The following is a 14,894-nucleotide window of genomic DNA, read 5'->3' as shown; positions in this document are numbered from 1 at the left end:
GGTGAGGGATCGTGTAGATCTTCACCGGTTCACTTTGTTCAACACGGCCTTTGCGAGGAAGTTCCCGTCCGGGCACCTGAACCTTCATCTCCACCAAAAAGGTGGCTGTGGGAAGTGAAACTGCTTCGGTAAGCGTCGGGTCTGACGTCGCTGTTGTCAACTCCTTCCAGAGCTGCCACATTGGTGAGGAGGACGAAGGGGGAGAGCAGGAGGGGGAGGAGCCATCCTTTGAGGTGCGGCAGACAGAGATGGTATGGGGGGGACCAGGGAAGGGAAGGGAGCCGGCGGAGGAGCAGCTCCCCCCGCAATCCAGTGACCACACCATACACCCTCACACTCGGCACAACGCCCCCCCCCCCACCAGAACCAGAACCAGAACCAGCACCCACGCCGCGGGCTCACTTCCTGCCCCGGCGGACTCACCTCGCATGCCCTCGCTGCCAGAGCCGCTCGGAACACTTGCATGGGAGGGGGCAAGGGGAGCATACAAGGTTGGGTGCCGAAGGGGAAACCTGCAGAGAACCCGGGCGGGAGAACCCGGGCGAGTGATCCGGTTGTTGATAAATGGACCCGAGGCAAGGTTCGGACCCGGATTCTCCCGTTCGGTTCCTTGAAGGGTTCTCCCTTGCACCTCCTGCGTTCTCCCCCCTGGATCTGGATCATGGCTCCCGACACCAGTAGAACCGAATGGCTTGTTCTGTTCTGCTGTGTGCCTGGAGTCAGTCTGACCTCGGGTTGCACCAGAGACCCTCTCGAGAGACTCACGCCGGGCTCGTACTCACCCACCGCTCGCCCTGATTGGCTCGCCCTGATTGGCTCGCCCTGATTGGCTCGCCCTGATTGGCTCGTCCGAATAACTCCAACCTAACAGCTGCCTACATATTCACTGTCTTCACCTCAAGCTGGACGGCCAGGAGTGCATGCATTGCCCACAAGCGCACATGCACGAACACACACACACACACACACACACACACACACACACACACACACACACACACCATCCCATAGAGTAGTTCTGCTAAACGATTTCTGATTTGTCTGGAATCAGAGAAGTTGTTCATGGTCAGGTGTGTGTGTGTGTGTGTGTGTGTGTGTGTGTGTGTGTGTGTGTGTGTGTGTGTGTGTGTGTGTGTGTGTGTGTGTGTGTGTGTGTGTGTGTGTGTGTGTGTGCTTTCAGACAGGCTTCCAGTGAGAAGGTCAGAAGACCAGACATTTAAATTCAGTCCAAATTAGTGTAGAACAGTTTTCTGCTAGTTTGTTTTGAAAATAAATCAATACATGAATATTAAATGTTAGTAATACTCAATAATCAATAATAATCGTGATTATTAATAAATAATTATAACAATGCTGATCATATATGAACACACGTGCATATACATGTAAATATACATATATATAAATAGAAGTATGTCAATCAAACACCTGCTGCTGCTTCTGTGTGTGTGTGTGTGTGTGTGGTGTCTGTTTGCCGCCCCTAGATGATGTCAGTAGCATCAGCAACCCTAATGCACACAGTCTAGGAGTGTGTGTGTGTGTGTGTGTGTGTGTGTGTGTGTGTGTGAGGTTCTTCCATGATAGTCCTGCAGGTGCTCAAAGTCCATCCAACATGCAGGAAGTGAGACCGACCACTTGGGGGCGCCAGGTATCACCTCTGTGTAACCATGGCAACGACCCCAACAACCAGACCCGCACGACTTGTATGTTGCAGCGGCAGGTTGCCGGGACGACGCCTCGGTAACCGTTGCCATAGCGACAGATTTAAAATCCAGCGGTTGACTCAGATTAACACACTTGTGAGGACGACGCAGGTGGAGTTAATCCAGATTAAAGAGTGCAATTTAGGATTCAGGTTGTCTGTGTGTGTGTATGTGTGTGTGTGTGTGTGTGTGTGTGTGTGTGTGTGTGTATTTGTGTGTGTGTGTGAGGGGGGCTGTGCAGTTGGTGTTGACAGGGTTACAGCTCTGCCTCTTCTGCCCCTCCTCCCCCCCAGGAGAAGGAGATGGAGAAGCAGAGGCTCCTGTACCAGCAGTCCCGTCTCCACAACCGGGGCGCTGCAGAGATGGTGCTGCAGATGATCAGCGCCTGCAAAGGTGGAGAACACACACACACACACACACACACACACACACACACACACACTCGTACGCCTATTTCACGTGACTAAACAAACATCTCCATGACTCCTGGTCCACGTGTCCCTCCGCCGTCCTGGTTCCCAGGAGAACCCGGGGCCATGGTGTCCTCCACCCTCAAGCTGGGAATCTCCATCCTCAACGGCGGCAACAGCGACGTGCAGCAGGTCAGCAAGTCCTCCCGTCTCTTGGAGATGGTTCTCGGTCTTGGACAGAACCGCGGTGCGATGTGGTCTTCTCTGGTCTGCAGAGGATGCTGGACTACCTGAAGGACAAGAAGGACGTGGGTTTCTTCCTGAGCGTCCAGGCTCTGATGCAGACCTGCAGGTCGGTGGACTAAAGAACGTAGCGTTCCTCTGCATGCTCCTCCACACACCCCTCCTCCTCCGGCACCACTGACTCCAGGGTCTCGATGCTCTACAGCGTTCTGGACCTGAATGCCTTCGAGAGGCAGAACAAGGCAGAAGGACTCGGGATGGTTTCCGAGGAGGGGACGAGTGAGTGGCGGCTTCACACGGCGACACACACACACACACACACACACACACACACACACAGGTTATGCGTCTGGTTGCAGGTGCCGTATGTTTTCCATGCTAGTTCCTGTTAGCATGTCGGACCAACGGGTTCACAGCATTTTGACTGTTTCCTGTATGAGAACTGACCTCCGGGGGTTCTGTGCACTCACTGCCTCTCTCTCTCTTCTTCTCTCACTTTCTTTCTTTCTTTCTTTCTTTCTTTCTTTCTTTCTTTCTCTTCCTCCTCCTCGACTCTGCTGCTCTCCACGGTTCTCAGATAAGAAGCTAGAACGCGGTAAATCAGCCTCTTCCTCTCGTTCTGTCCCTCCTCTCTCTCTCCTCCCTGTCCTCTCTCCATCACTCCTTTACTAGCCCATCGCTCACTTCTTCTTCTTCTTCTTCTTCTTCTTCCTCCTCCTACTTTTTTGTTTTCTTTCCTTGCCGTGAATCCAAACTCACCCTCCGCGGTCGCCCGCGAGCTGTTAGCCGCATTCGTTACTTGTGTGGCTAACATCTAGCGCCAGCTCACTTCCATTTTCGTGTTTTCATCGCGGATTGACTGGACTCAGTCGTCCTCCATGTTTGTAGTTTTTGAGAGCGAAGCTCAAAAGAACAGAAATGTTGTTTCTGTTAGCCTGTTAGCTGTTCCATGTAGCAACGCCACATTCTGGTTTCTTTTACTATCTCGTAACTTTATTCGTCAACCTTTTGTTCTAAAAGAAATGTTTTTTTTTTACAGCTAGCTTCTTTTTGCAAGCATGCTAGCTCAAAGCAACACAAGAGAAAATACAGAATTGAAGACAAACCGGCACCAACGGCTTTAGCTGAGAAAACAATTTTTTTACAGCTAGCCTCTTTTTGCTGGCATGCTAACTCTGGGCTATATGAGAGAAAATACCAAATTTAAAAGTCAAAATGGTGCTGATGTCTTTAGCGGAGAAAACATTTTTTTTTATTGCTAGCATCTTTTTGCTAGCATGCTAACTCAGAGCTACTTGAGAGAAAATAGCAGATTAAAAGTCAAAACGGTGCCGATGTCTTTTGCGGAGAAAACTAGTTTTTTACAGCTAGCCTCTTTTTGCTAGCATGCTAACTCAAAGCAACACAAGAGAAAATACTGAATGCAAGTCAAACTGGCACCAACGTCTTAAGCTGAGAAAACAATTTTTTACAACTAGCCTCTTTTTGCTGGCATGCTAACTCTGGGCTATATGAGAGAAAATACCAAATTTAAAAGTCAAAACGGTGCCGATGTCTTTAGCGGAGAAAACTATTTTTTTTACAGCTAGCCTCATTTTGCTAGCATGCTAACTCAGAGCTACACGAGAGAAAATAGCAGATTAAAAGTCAAAATGGCGCAGAGTTTTTAGCATTGATCTCTTGGAGGAGTTCAGTGGATTCGTCATGCACGCCATTCTGTCTGAATATACCTGTGCTGTCCACGTCACGTATCTCTGTTTCCATGTGCACGTTAAACATCCCGCGCACGTCTTTTGTCCTGTGCATGTTGTCTGTTTTCCTTGTACACACACACACACACACACACACACACACACACACACACACACACACACTATCAGTGACCACTAGGGGGCAGAAGTGGCCAATCAGACTGGTGTTTCCATGGTCACGGGGTTCCATCCAGGGTTCTTTAACCCTCCTAACCCTGCATTTGGTTTGGACTCCGCATTCATCTAACATATTACCATGGCGACCCCCCCCCCCCCTCCCGACATGACCTTTGACCCGCCCCTCTCCCTGGCGCTGCTTTTATCCTCCATGTTCCCCCCCCAGATGAGAAAGTGATGGCGGACGACGAGTTCACCTGCGACCTCTTCCGCTTCCTGCAGCTCCTGTGTGAGGGCCACAACAACGGTGAGCGTCCTTCGGAGCTCCGCCCCCAGACAGCGAGGGGGAGGAGTCTCTTCACCGCTTCACTACAAGTGGGCGGAGCCTAAAGCACCAATCATTCTTCCTTCCATCAATCTTAAATTTTGAAACTCGCGTGTTATTTACTGTTAGATGTTTTCTTAGGTAACACATTTCCACTGAAGTGTAGTTGAAAATGTATTTTTACAGTTTACTCGGTTTTTTTTGATTCAAGTGAGTTTTTCTGTAGGTTAAAGTGAGGCGTGTGAGGCGTGTGTGTGTGTGTGTGTGTGTGTGTGTGTGTGTGTGTGTGTGTGTGTGTGTGTGTTAAACGTGTGTGTGCTTTCTGTCTTTTGCCAGATTTCCAGAACTACCTTAGGACCCAGACAGGAAGTACCACCACCATCAACATCATCATCTGCACAGTGGACTACCTGCTGCGGCTGCAGGTCCAGCTAATGCACACACACACACACACACACACACACACACACACACACACACACACACATCTGCGCACAGAGCCCACCTCTATCAATACCGTTACTAATACTCCTGGATGACCTCAGTACTTTCCGGTACTGGGGTACGTCATGTACTGAGTGTGTACTTCTTGTACTGAGTGTGTACCCTAACCCCCATGGCAGGAGTCCATCAGTGACTTCTACTGGTACTACTCCGGTAAGGACATCATTGACGAGCCGGGGAAGAGGAATTTCTCCAAGGCCATGACCGTGGCCAAGCAGGTGTTCAACAGCCTCACAGAGTACATCCAGGTACAGCAGCATTTGGTGGGTCGCAGAAGGGGTGGGGAGGTTATGATGGGATGTCTCAGTTGTCCTGTTAGCGCTGTGTGTTCAGCTTACTGAAGGAAGCTTATGGTACCAATTTGGTAGGTAGCTGAATGAAGGTAGCTTATGGTACCTACCTGGTAGATGGTTTACTGAAGCTAGCTTATGGTACCTGCCTAGTAAGAAGCTTATGGTACCAACCTGGTAAGTAGCTTGCTGAAGTTAGCATATGGTACCTACCTGGTAGGTACCATGTGCTACCTTATGGTACCTACTTGGTAGATAGCTAACTAAAGGTAGCTTATGGTACCTACCTGGTAGGTCGTTACTGCAGGTAGCTTATGGTACCTACTTGGTAGATAGCTAACTAAAGGTAGCATATGGCACCTACCTGGTAGGTACCATGTGGTAGCTTATGGTACCTACTTGGTAGATAGCTAACTAAAGGTAGCTTATGGTACCTACCTGGTAGGGATTTTAGTGAAGGTAGCTTACGATACCTACCTGGTAACCAAGGTAGCTTATAGTGCCTGCATGTGTTCCAGGGCCCGTGCACAGGGAACCAGCAATCCCTGGCTCACAGCCGTTTGTGGGACGCCGTGGTCGGCTTCCTGCACGTCTTCGCCCACATGATGATGAAGCTGGCTCAGGTGAGGAAGTCCAAAGTATCAGGTTTTTCAAAATAAAAGTCCGCTTTGGGGTAAAAGGTTATTTTGTCTCTTCTACCAGCCCTCCTGGGTAAACTATGCTTTTTCATGATTGTTTACGTCAATGAACGCTGCTTCTTCTTCTGCTAGTTTTAACTTCTTCCACTTCCTTCCCCGGCCCTTCAGCTTTTTCCTTAATATTCTCATCAACACACAGATGACCCAGGCTGTAGCCCCCATCATGCAACAGCGCAGGGAATAACAAGACTCCATTTTGCGGTTATTACACATGTACCAAATAGTAGTAATAACCTACTGCATCGGATCAAACCCTCAGATCTCCTCATCGCGTTCCTGCACTTCAAACAAGACTTTGTTGGCGAATGAGATCAAGCAAATGTTGTGACTGCGGAGATGCGAAGGGTTAATACCCCTGTTGCCCCGCCTCTGATCTCCGTAAATGTTGTTTTATTGATGGTTTTTATTTTCATGTTCGACCCTCCAACTCCCCCCATCAGATGCACCCCGACCCCGGTCAACGAAACGGCGTAAGAACAATCTATGTTCCATCCCATCGGCGGGCTGGTCATGATGCTTCTCTGAACCCCTTAACCCCCCCGCCAAACCACGCTCCATTACCCCCTCCTTTCGTGATCAGCCCGTAATGGTTCAGCCAACTTCCCTGATTGGATGTCACTGAGACGTCACAAATTAGCCTTCAAGGTGATAGATGGCCTTTTTTTGGGGGGGGGGGCTCAATGAATCATTGGTGTCACTTTGACCCTCCCCCCAAAAAAAGACCCTTTCCGTTTCCCCGCCCCCATCACTGTCCACCAGCTTAGCCGCCAATCACTGTCCAGCACATCCGTGGTTGCTGTCAATCATCATCCAGCGTGGACCTTCAGATGTCCGCTTGGTCCCTCTTTGGCCTCTTGCTCCCCCCCCAGATCCCCTTATCTGAGGGGGGTCTAACTGTGGCCTGTGTGCGGCGTATGTCCTTCCTGTCTCCATGGTGCCCGGTTTACTTCCTGTGACGCTAAACTGCTTGTTATTCTTTGTTCATAAAATGCGGACCCAGGATGGTTTTTGGAACTCGCCGCCCACCGAGGTAGCGGCAGCAGACAGGAGGACACGTCCTCTTAGCTCAGACATTATTCTGGAAAAACCTGGATTGTAGTCACTTCCTGTATTGACAGATTGCTTGTCCTACAGGACTCAAGTCAGATCGGGCTGCTGAAGGAGCTGCTGGATCTCCAGAAAGACATGGTGGTCATGCTGTTGTCCCTACTTGAAGGTAAGATGTCTATTGCGGTACCATGCTAGCCACGTGGCCCCTGGGACGTTCTTGCTAGAGATACGGGTTTCAGGCAGAAGTTGCTGTCGGGTGACAGAACTTCCAGGCATACATGTGATTCTGCGGTTTGAATCTTTCAACATGTTCCATCACGCTGCTCTCCCGCTACTTTGTTCTTCTCCCAGGCAACGTGGTGAACGGCACCATCGCCAAGCAGATGGTGGACATGCTGGTGGAGTCGTCCAGTAACGTGGAGATGATCCTGAAGTTCTTCGACATGTTTCTCAAGCTGAAAGACATCGTGGCATCAGATGCCTTCCGCGACTACGTGACAGATCCCCGCGGGCTCATCTCCAAGAAGGACTTCTCCAAGGCCATGGACAGTCAGAAGCAATACTCTCCATCAGAGATCCAGTTCCTCCTCTCCTGCTCGGAGGCGGACGAGAACGAGATGATTAACTTTGAGGAGTTTGCCGATCGTTTCCAGGAGCCGGCAAAAGATATCGGTTTCAACATAGCCGTGCTTCTCACCAACCTGTCCGAGCACGTGCCCCACGACACCCGGCTCCAGAACTTCCTGGAGCAGGCGGAGAGTGTTCTCAACTACTTCAGACCGTTCCTCGGCCGCATCGAGATCATGGGAGCCAGCAGGAAGATCGAGCGTATCTACTTCGAGATCAGCGAGGCGAACCGCAACCAGTGGGAGATGCCGCAGGTCAGAGAGTCCAAGAGGCAGTTCATCTTTGACGTGGTCAACGAGGGCGGCGAGAGTGAGAAGATGGAGCTGTTTGTCAACTTCTGTGAGGACACCATCTTTGAGATGAACATTGCGGCGTCCATCTCTGAGCCCGAGGGCGAAGGCGTTGAGGAGGAAGATGATGATGAGGAGGAGGAGGGCGGCGGAACCGAGGGCGACTCTGGGGAAGGGGAGGAAGGCAACGGCGAGGGAGGAGTCCCGGAGTCCACCTCGGCTTTTGCGGAATTTCTGACCAGCGTGGTGAACTTCTTCAATATGTTCACCTTCCGTAACTTGCGACGGCGTTACCGCAAGCTGAGGAAGATGACGGTGAAGGAGATGGTGGTCGGCCTCGCTACCTTTGTCTATACCGTCCTCATGGGCATCCTGATGTTTGTGTACAGCATTTGCAAGGGCTTCTTCACGCTCATATGGAAGGTGCTGTTTGGCGGCGGTCTTGTTGAGGGCGCCAAGAAGATGACGGTGACAGAGATCCTGGCCAGCATGCCTGACCCCACCCAGGATGAAGTGCACGGGGAGCTCCCCCCTGAGCCCGGGGCCCGGGAGGTCCAGGACACTGATGGAGCTGTAGACCACCTAGATGCGGTAGGGGGAGAAGAAGAAGAGGAGGATGGCGAGGAACGGGAAGGCGGGCGTCTTCCCGGGTTCAACACTCCTGGTGGCCTGGGAGACTTTGGTGAGACGACACCTGAGGAGCCCCCGACCCCAGAAGGTACTCCACTGCTGAAGAGGAAACTGGTAGGTCCCTCTCGCATTTGTCGTCACCAATCGGTGCAGTAACTTGTTTATTAACCGCCAGTTTTTGACGGGACAGCTGGCCGCCACCGTTGGTGGACAAGATGAAGAGGAAGAGAAGGCAGAGCCAGAGGAAGAGGCATCTCCAGAGACCGAGAAAGCAGAGTAAGCCTTCTGTCCATCACCTGAACATGGACGGCATCTGGTCTGCTCTCAGGCAGGAAGTTGCTTCCCTTTGGTTGCATCGTTGCAGCAGTTCATCCCGGTCCCTTGACGAGTGGTACCTCCAGAACTTGCTGAGGAGGTTTGTTTTTTTAACTCCTCCCCTTCTCCGCCTAGCACTGAGAATGGAGAGAAGACGGAAAAGGCGGAGCCCGAGGCAGAAGCAAAGGATGAGGAGCCCGAGCTTGTGATGGAGACCGAGGTGAAGAAGAAGGCGAAGAAGGAGAAGAAAGCTGCAGAAGAAGGTTTCGAGTTGTGGAATGAGCTGGAGGTTCAGAGGATCAAATTCATGGTGAGACCATTGAAAGTCCTTGTACTTCAAGTCCCAGGGCTGAGGCGCACCAGTACTGCAAATATGTACTTGGTAAATATCCATTTGATGTTTTTTCTGTTTCTTCTCGTCCCCTTCCAGAACTATCTTTCTCGTAACTTCTACAACCTGCGATTCCTAGCCCTCTTCATTGCTTTTGCCCTCAACTTCATCCTACTCTTCTACAAGGTGGGGCTTCTGCGAAGTCTCTTTGAGAGCTTTGTAGCATGAATTGGTTTGTCTTCAGGCGTAGCTAAGGTAGTGAGGATAGCTTTTTGTAATCCTGTTAGCATGGTGCTAACAGTTGGATCCAAAGCTAACTCAATCTAGTCGTTGAAGTACCTCACCTCCTGTCTGACCCCTGCAGGTGTCGGACAGTCCACCGGGCGAGGAGGAGTTTGAGGGTTCTGGTCTTTTCGAGGGTTCTGGTCTGTTTGAGGGTTCTGGCGCTGAGGAGGAAGGTTCTGGATTAGAAGACGGCGGGGAAGACGACGACGACGAAGGCCCAATGTACTACTTCTTGGAGGAAAGCACAGGCTACATGGAACCCGCCCTGGCGTTCCTCAGCATTGTCCATACCATCATCTCCTTCCTCTGCATCATCGGCTACAACTGCCTGAAGGTTTGCTTTACCTCCATCCCTTCAGGTGTTTCTGGTTTTTCTTCTGTGGTTTTACAGAGCTCCCTCTGTGTTCGCCTCCAGGTCCCGTTGGTTATCTTCAAGAGGGAGAAGGAACTGGCCCGGAAGCTGGAGTTTGACGGCGTCTACGTCACCGAGCAGCCCGAGGACGATGACATCAAGGGCCAGTGGGACCGACTGGTTCTCAACACGCCGTAAGAATCCAAATCCAAATCTTTGGGCATCTAAAAGTAGCAACATTTGTCATCATCATGGTACTTCTGACTGTCGGGCCCCACACTTTGGTCTTTTGATACTGAAATATCCAAGATGGTAGAACTTCAGTCCTGCTAGTCCAGGGGTCGGCAACCCGTGCAGCTCTTTCTTCTTTGCACTGCGGCTCCGAGCGGCTTGGGAAAATAAATTATAAATATTTAATTGAAGTACATTTCATTTGTGTTAAGTCATTTTTTTAACTTTGAGTTCTAAGTTGGAAGATTATTGTGATCTTGGAATATTAAATAAAATTATATTTATTATTTTTCGCCGCTCAAAATAACGTCACACTGGCGGAAGCCGGTATACCCGCCAGCCGGTAAAGTCCCGGTTTGCAGATGCTTTGAGCAAAAGTTCAGGAGCAGAAGTCCCATAAACCAGGTAAAATAGATATTTATGAAAATATTTTGCAAATATTTATTTTTTCATTGTTTACTGACGCAGTGATTTTTTTTCCCGATTTATTTTTAAAATTCAGGTCAAGGCTCCGCTACACGCTCTGAAAGCCCAAAGCTCAGATTGAGTTCATTACATAAATAAAATTTAATTTTCTCCGTAATACTTTGTGAATTTCAGAAGCAACACACTTGTTTATACAAAGTGTAAAGGTAATAAAAAGCAACATATACAGCGGTACCTTTATTTTAGACGTCAAAAAGTAATTGCGGCTCCCAATGTTTTCTTTCCCGAGGAAACCGAGTCCAAATGTCTCTTTGGGTGTTAAAGGTTGCCGACCCCTGGTTTAGGGGTACAAACAGTTCTCTGAAGAGTATAAATCTGGATCCCTGCAGTCCCATGTAGTGGCCAGCAGTGGTTCGCGCCGCAGGTTCAGCTGTGATTGGCTTCCCCTTGCTCAGACCCTGTGTGCAGGAAAACCTTCTAGATAAAGATTGGGAGTCTCTGTGACTCCTGGAGTCTGACCTCTTTGTCCCTGCAGGACTTTCCCCAACAACTACTGGGACAAGTTCGTGAAAAGGAAGGTGAGCTTGCGTCTGAGATTCCGGGACACTCGGATTTCTCGTTTTCTGTGGATTCACCGATCGACCCGCTGCTCAGGTCCTGGACAAATACGGCGACATCTATGGCCGGGAGAGGATCGCCGAGCTGCTGGGGATGGACCTGGCCTCGCTGGACGTCAGCGCCATGACGCACGAGAAGAAGCCCGAGCCCGACACCTCCATGTTCAGTTGGTATGAAACACCCGGGGCGTCAAAGACCCGAGCTCCTCCTGTCCGCATGCCAAAGTTTCCCGGAACAAGACACTGAACCCCAAGTTGCCCCTGATACTCCGTTTAGCCCTTCGCTACCTTGTATGACCATAGATAAGCTCTTCTCTTTCTGCCCCCTCGGCAGGATCACCTCCATTGACATCAAGTACCAGATCTGGAAGTTTGGTGTCGTTTTCACCGACAACGTGAGTTAAAAGCCAGAATTATGTCGCCGAAGTGACTTGATGAATAAAATAGTAATAACTACCGTATTTTTCGGACTGTGTGTCGCTCCGGATTATGCGTCGCACCAGCCAAAAATGCATAATAAAGAACGAAAAAAACATACATAAGTCGCACTGGAGTATAAGTCGCATTTTGGGGGGGGATTTATTTAATAAAATACAACAACAAGAACAGACATGTCATTTGAAATTTTAATGACGAACAATTTAAAATAAAAATAGAATAGAGGCAACAACAGGCTGAGCGATATGCTTACATTACATGACACAATTGAGAAAGTGCGTGGTATGTTAATATAACATACTAACACTTATTCTGATAACTATAGCATAAATAACATGATAAGAAGTTTACCAAAACCATCCGTGTCACTCCAAATACCCGCTAACTAAAATCCCACGAAATCTTCATCCTCGGTGTCACTTCTCATCAACTCCGCTAACTCCGGAGGTAGAAGATGCGGCGCTTCCTCTTCTACGTCACTTCCGTCAGACTCATCGTCACTTCCGGTTCCAACTATTCCAGCCTTTCTGAATCCTGCCAGAACGGTTTCGGTCGTCACCGAAGCCCATGCTTTTTCCATCCGTTCAATAACTTCCACCAAAGTTGCACGGCGCATTCGTTCCTCCAGCTGTGGCCGCCTAGCTTTTAGCTCGCGATTGGCTTTTTTTGTTGTCTTCATTTCAGTTAGAGTTACCTCCGCTTTTCGCCGGTCTCTTACAAGCTTCTGGCTAACTCCAAACTTTCTCTCTGCAGCTCCATTACTGTTTTCGGCCGCATATTTTACTACTCGCAGCTTGTAATCAGCAGAATAGGATTTCCTTTTCGGTGCCGTTTCTGCTAAGATCTTCGCTAATGTTGAAATTATTATCACATGCCTATAGCGCCCTCTTGCGGTTCAATGTGCAAATAACATGTGAAATGATATACCGGAACCAGTAATAATGTGTTAAAAATTTCACACATAAGTGGCTCCAGAGTATAAGTCGCACCCCCCTCCAAACTATGAAAAAAACCGCGACTTATAGTCCGGAAAATACGGTAATAACTTTTCATATCATATCTTCATCATCCTCCGTTTCCTTGGGCGTCTGACCCCACCTTCTTCCATCTCCACCCCTCAGACCTTCCTGTACCTGGTTTGGTACCTGCTCATGTCCCTGCTTGGTCACTACAACAACTTCTTCTTTGCCGCCCACCTCCTGGACATCGCCATGGGCGTCAAGACCCTGCGCACCATCCTGTCCTCCGTCACCCACAATGGCAAACAGGTAGCCATTTTCCCGCTCCTCTGAACCCCGACCTTCCACCGTGGCTCATGCTGACCTCCTCCTCTGCTCCTCAGCTGATGATGACAGTGGGCCTGCTGGCTGTGGTGGTCTACCTCTACACCGTGGTGGCCTTCAACTTCTTCCGCAAGTTCTACAATAAGAGTGAGGACGAGGACGAGCCGGACATGAAGTGCGACGACATGATGACGGTGAGCCACCTCCAGCACCATCCTTCAGGTAGCATGCTAGGGAGATGCTAACTGAAGGATGCTAATCAAGCCCTGCCTCCACTTGTAGTGTTACCTGTTCCACATGTACGTTGGCGTGCGTGCCGGTGGCGGCATCGGGGATGAGATCGAGGACCCGGCAGGGGACGAGTACGAGCTGTATCGGGTGGTCTTTGACATCACCTTCTTCTTCTTCGTCATTGTCATCCTGCTGGCCATCATCCAGGGTACGAGCGCGCCGTCGTCTTAGCGTGTCACGTTTTTTTTCTGACACGAATTAACCCGTGACCTCCGTTGCCAGGTCTGATCATCGACGCCTTCGGTGAACTGAGAGACCAGCAGGAGCAGGTCAGGGAGGACATGGAGGTAAGAGGGAGCACAACTTCACCAACGTAGCTTCGGTTGGGAAAAGGAAGTGGTGTGATGTAGACCGATCTTTGCCTCCTCCGTCCAGACCAAGTGCTTCATCTGTGGGATCGGAAGTGACTACTTTGACACGACGCCGCATGGCTTCGAGACGCATACCCTGGAGGAGCACAACCTGGCCAACTACATGTAGGTCTCCACCCATGAGCGAGGTTCCCGGTTTGACTCCAGGGTCCAGGGTCTCCTTCTTTAGTCCAAAAAAGAGTCCATTGGTGAACGGTTGGATGTCTTTGTGTGATTGACAACTGGCTTGTCCACGTTAAGCCCCGCCCCTTGCTCCCAGATGACAGCTGGCATTGGATGCGGCCCGTCTGATGGCGCCGTGAGCTGGATGCCTACAACCCTAGTGTATCAATGCCATACTTTTAGCATTAGCATTTAGCAAAGCACTTCTGCAGACCCGGCTCCTCATCTGTGTCCACCTTCATTCTGTTTGACCTGAGGAAGACACCGAGTGAGCCACAGAAGTCCAGTTCCAAGGAAGAAGAACCCCAGAAAACTCCATCTTCTCTCACTTGTTCCTCTCTGTGTGTCCAACAGGTTCTTCCTGATGTATCTGATCAACAAGGACGAGACGGAACACACAGGACAGGTGGGTGGAGCTGGGGAACCCTGTGGAACCCCTCAAGTTCCCTTCCAGAACCCTTGTCTTTAAACATCTGCCGCGCTCTCCTTCTCCACAGGAGTCCTACGTCTGGAAGATGTACCAGGAGCGCTGCTGGGACTTCTTCCCGGCCGGAGACTGCTTTAGGAAGCAGTACGAGGACCAGCTGGGATAAACGGGAGGCGGGGGGTGGGAGGGGGGAACGGAGGGGGGAAGCAAAAGGGGGGGTTTGTCTGAAAATGTAAAAAAAAACAAAAAAAAACCAGATCTGCACGGTTCCCCCCTCCGGTGAAGCTATGCACACTCTGACTGCACTGACGCTCCACTCGCCAGGAACAAGAACCTCCACCTCTGGAGGAGAAGCATGGAACCATCAGGGAGGTGAAGAAGCCGGGGGTGGCGGGGTTTGAACCCCCATCATGGCCTTTTACCCGTCTTAACGTCGCCTTGCACGCCAGCTCCCCCCCCCCACCCGATTGACAGCTAACCTGACCAGGTTAAGCCCCGCCCCCTCTGTGTCACAGTGCCTATAGCAACGTCACTGCTTCCCACATCCAGTAATAAGTACTCTTTAGTTACTTTTTCTAGCTTTGAGTTTCGCCACAGAAAAAAAAAACGCCGTCGCGGGTTGGTTCCCCCGCCGCCTAACGCTTTTATTTTGACTTTTTTTTTTTTTCTTCTGCTTCCTGGCGGCTTAAAGATGAGGGGAAGGAGGTTCTGTTGAGCCGGGAACCTC

General features: G+C 50.2%; 1 protein-coding gene across 10 annotated transcripts in view; it reads left to right on the top strand.

Annotated features, from left to right (window-relative positions):
- The window catches only part of ryr1b (ryanodine receptor 1b (skeletal)), a 49,218-nt gene extending 34,781 nt beyond the window's left edge, over nt 1-14,437 (top strand). For 4 of the 10 annotated variants that reach the window (XM_086165106.1, XM_086165103.1, XM_086165097.1 and 1 more), the window contains 27 exons: nt 171-251; nt 1,997-2,096; nt 2,226-2,305; nt 2,389-2,465; nt 2,562-2,635; nt 2,934-2,951; nt 4,451-4,531; nt 4,886-4,974; nt 5,173-5,301; nt 5,862-5,966; nt 7,176-7,257; nt 7,443-8,752; nt 8,829-8,914; nt 9,089-9,263; nt 9,384-9,470; nt 9,649-9,903; nt 9,985-10,115; nt 11,114-11,156; nt 11,233-11,366; nt 11,530-11,590; nt 12,755-12,901; nt 12,976-13,110; nt 13,199-13,355; nt 13,430-13,494; nt 13,583-13,683; nt 14,095-14,146; nt 14,238-14,437. In XM_086165106.1, the coding sequence (XP_086021232.1) occupies nt 171-251; nt 1,997-2,096; nt 2,226-2,305; nt 2,389-2,465; nt 2,562-2,635; nt 2,934-2,951; nt 4,451-4,531; nt 4,886-4,974; nt 5,173-5,301; nt 5,862-5,966; nt 7,176-7,257; nt 7,443-8,752; nt 8,829-8,914; nt 9,089-9,263; nt 9,384-9,470; nt 9,649-9,903; nt 9,985-10,115; nt 11,114-11,156; nt 11,233-11,366; nt 11,530-11,590; nt 12,755-12,901; nt 12,976-13,110; nt 13,199-13,355; nt 13,430-13,494; nt 13,583-13,683; nt 14,095-14,146; nt 14,238-14,333 (3,951 nt within the window). In that variant the 3' untranslated portion in view covers nt 14,334-14,437. The remainder of the gene's footprint in view (nt 1-170; nt 252-1,996; nt 2,097-2,225; nt 2,306-2,388; nt 2,466-2,561; nt 2,636-2,933; nt 2,952-4,450; nt 4,532-4,885; nt 4,975-5,172; nt 5,302-5,861; nt 5,967-7,175; nt 7,258-7,442; nt 8,753-8,828; nt 8,915-9,088; nt 9,264-9,383; nt 9,471-9,648; nt 9,904-9,984; nt 10,116-11,113; nt 11,157-11,232; nt 11,367-11,529; nt 11,591-12,754; nt 12,902-12,975; nt 13,111-13,198; nt 13,356-13,429; nt 13,495-13,582; nt 13,684-14,094; nt 14,147-14,237) is intronic. The other 6 variants (XM_086165101.1, XM_086165098.1, XM_086165105.1 and 3 more) reach the window with 3 other exon arrangements.
- The last annotated feature ends 457 nt before the right edge of the window (nt 14,438-14,894 follow it).

Source organism: Fistularia commersonii, chromosome 18 (genome assembly GCF_037954325.1).
Source record: "Fistularia commersonii isolate RoL2024-O1a breed Wild chromosome 18, RoL_Fcom_v1.0, whole genome shotgun sequence".
NCBI lineage: Eukaryota > Metazoa > Chordata > Actinopteri > Syngnathiformes > Fistulariidae > Fistularia > Fistularia commersonii.
This window is presented reverse-complemented; position numbering and strand designations above follow the sequence as displayed.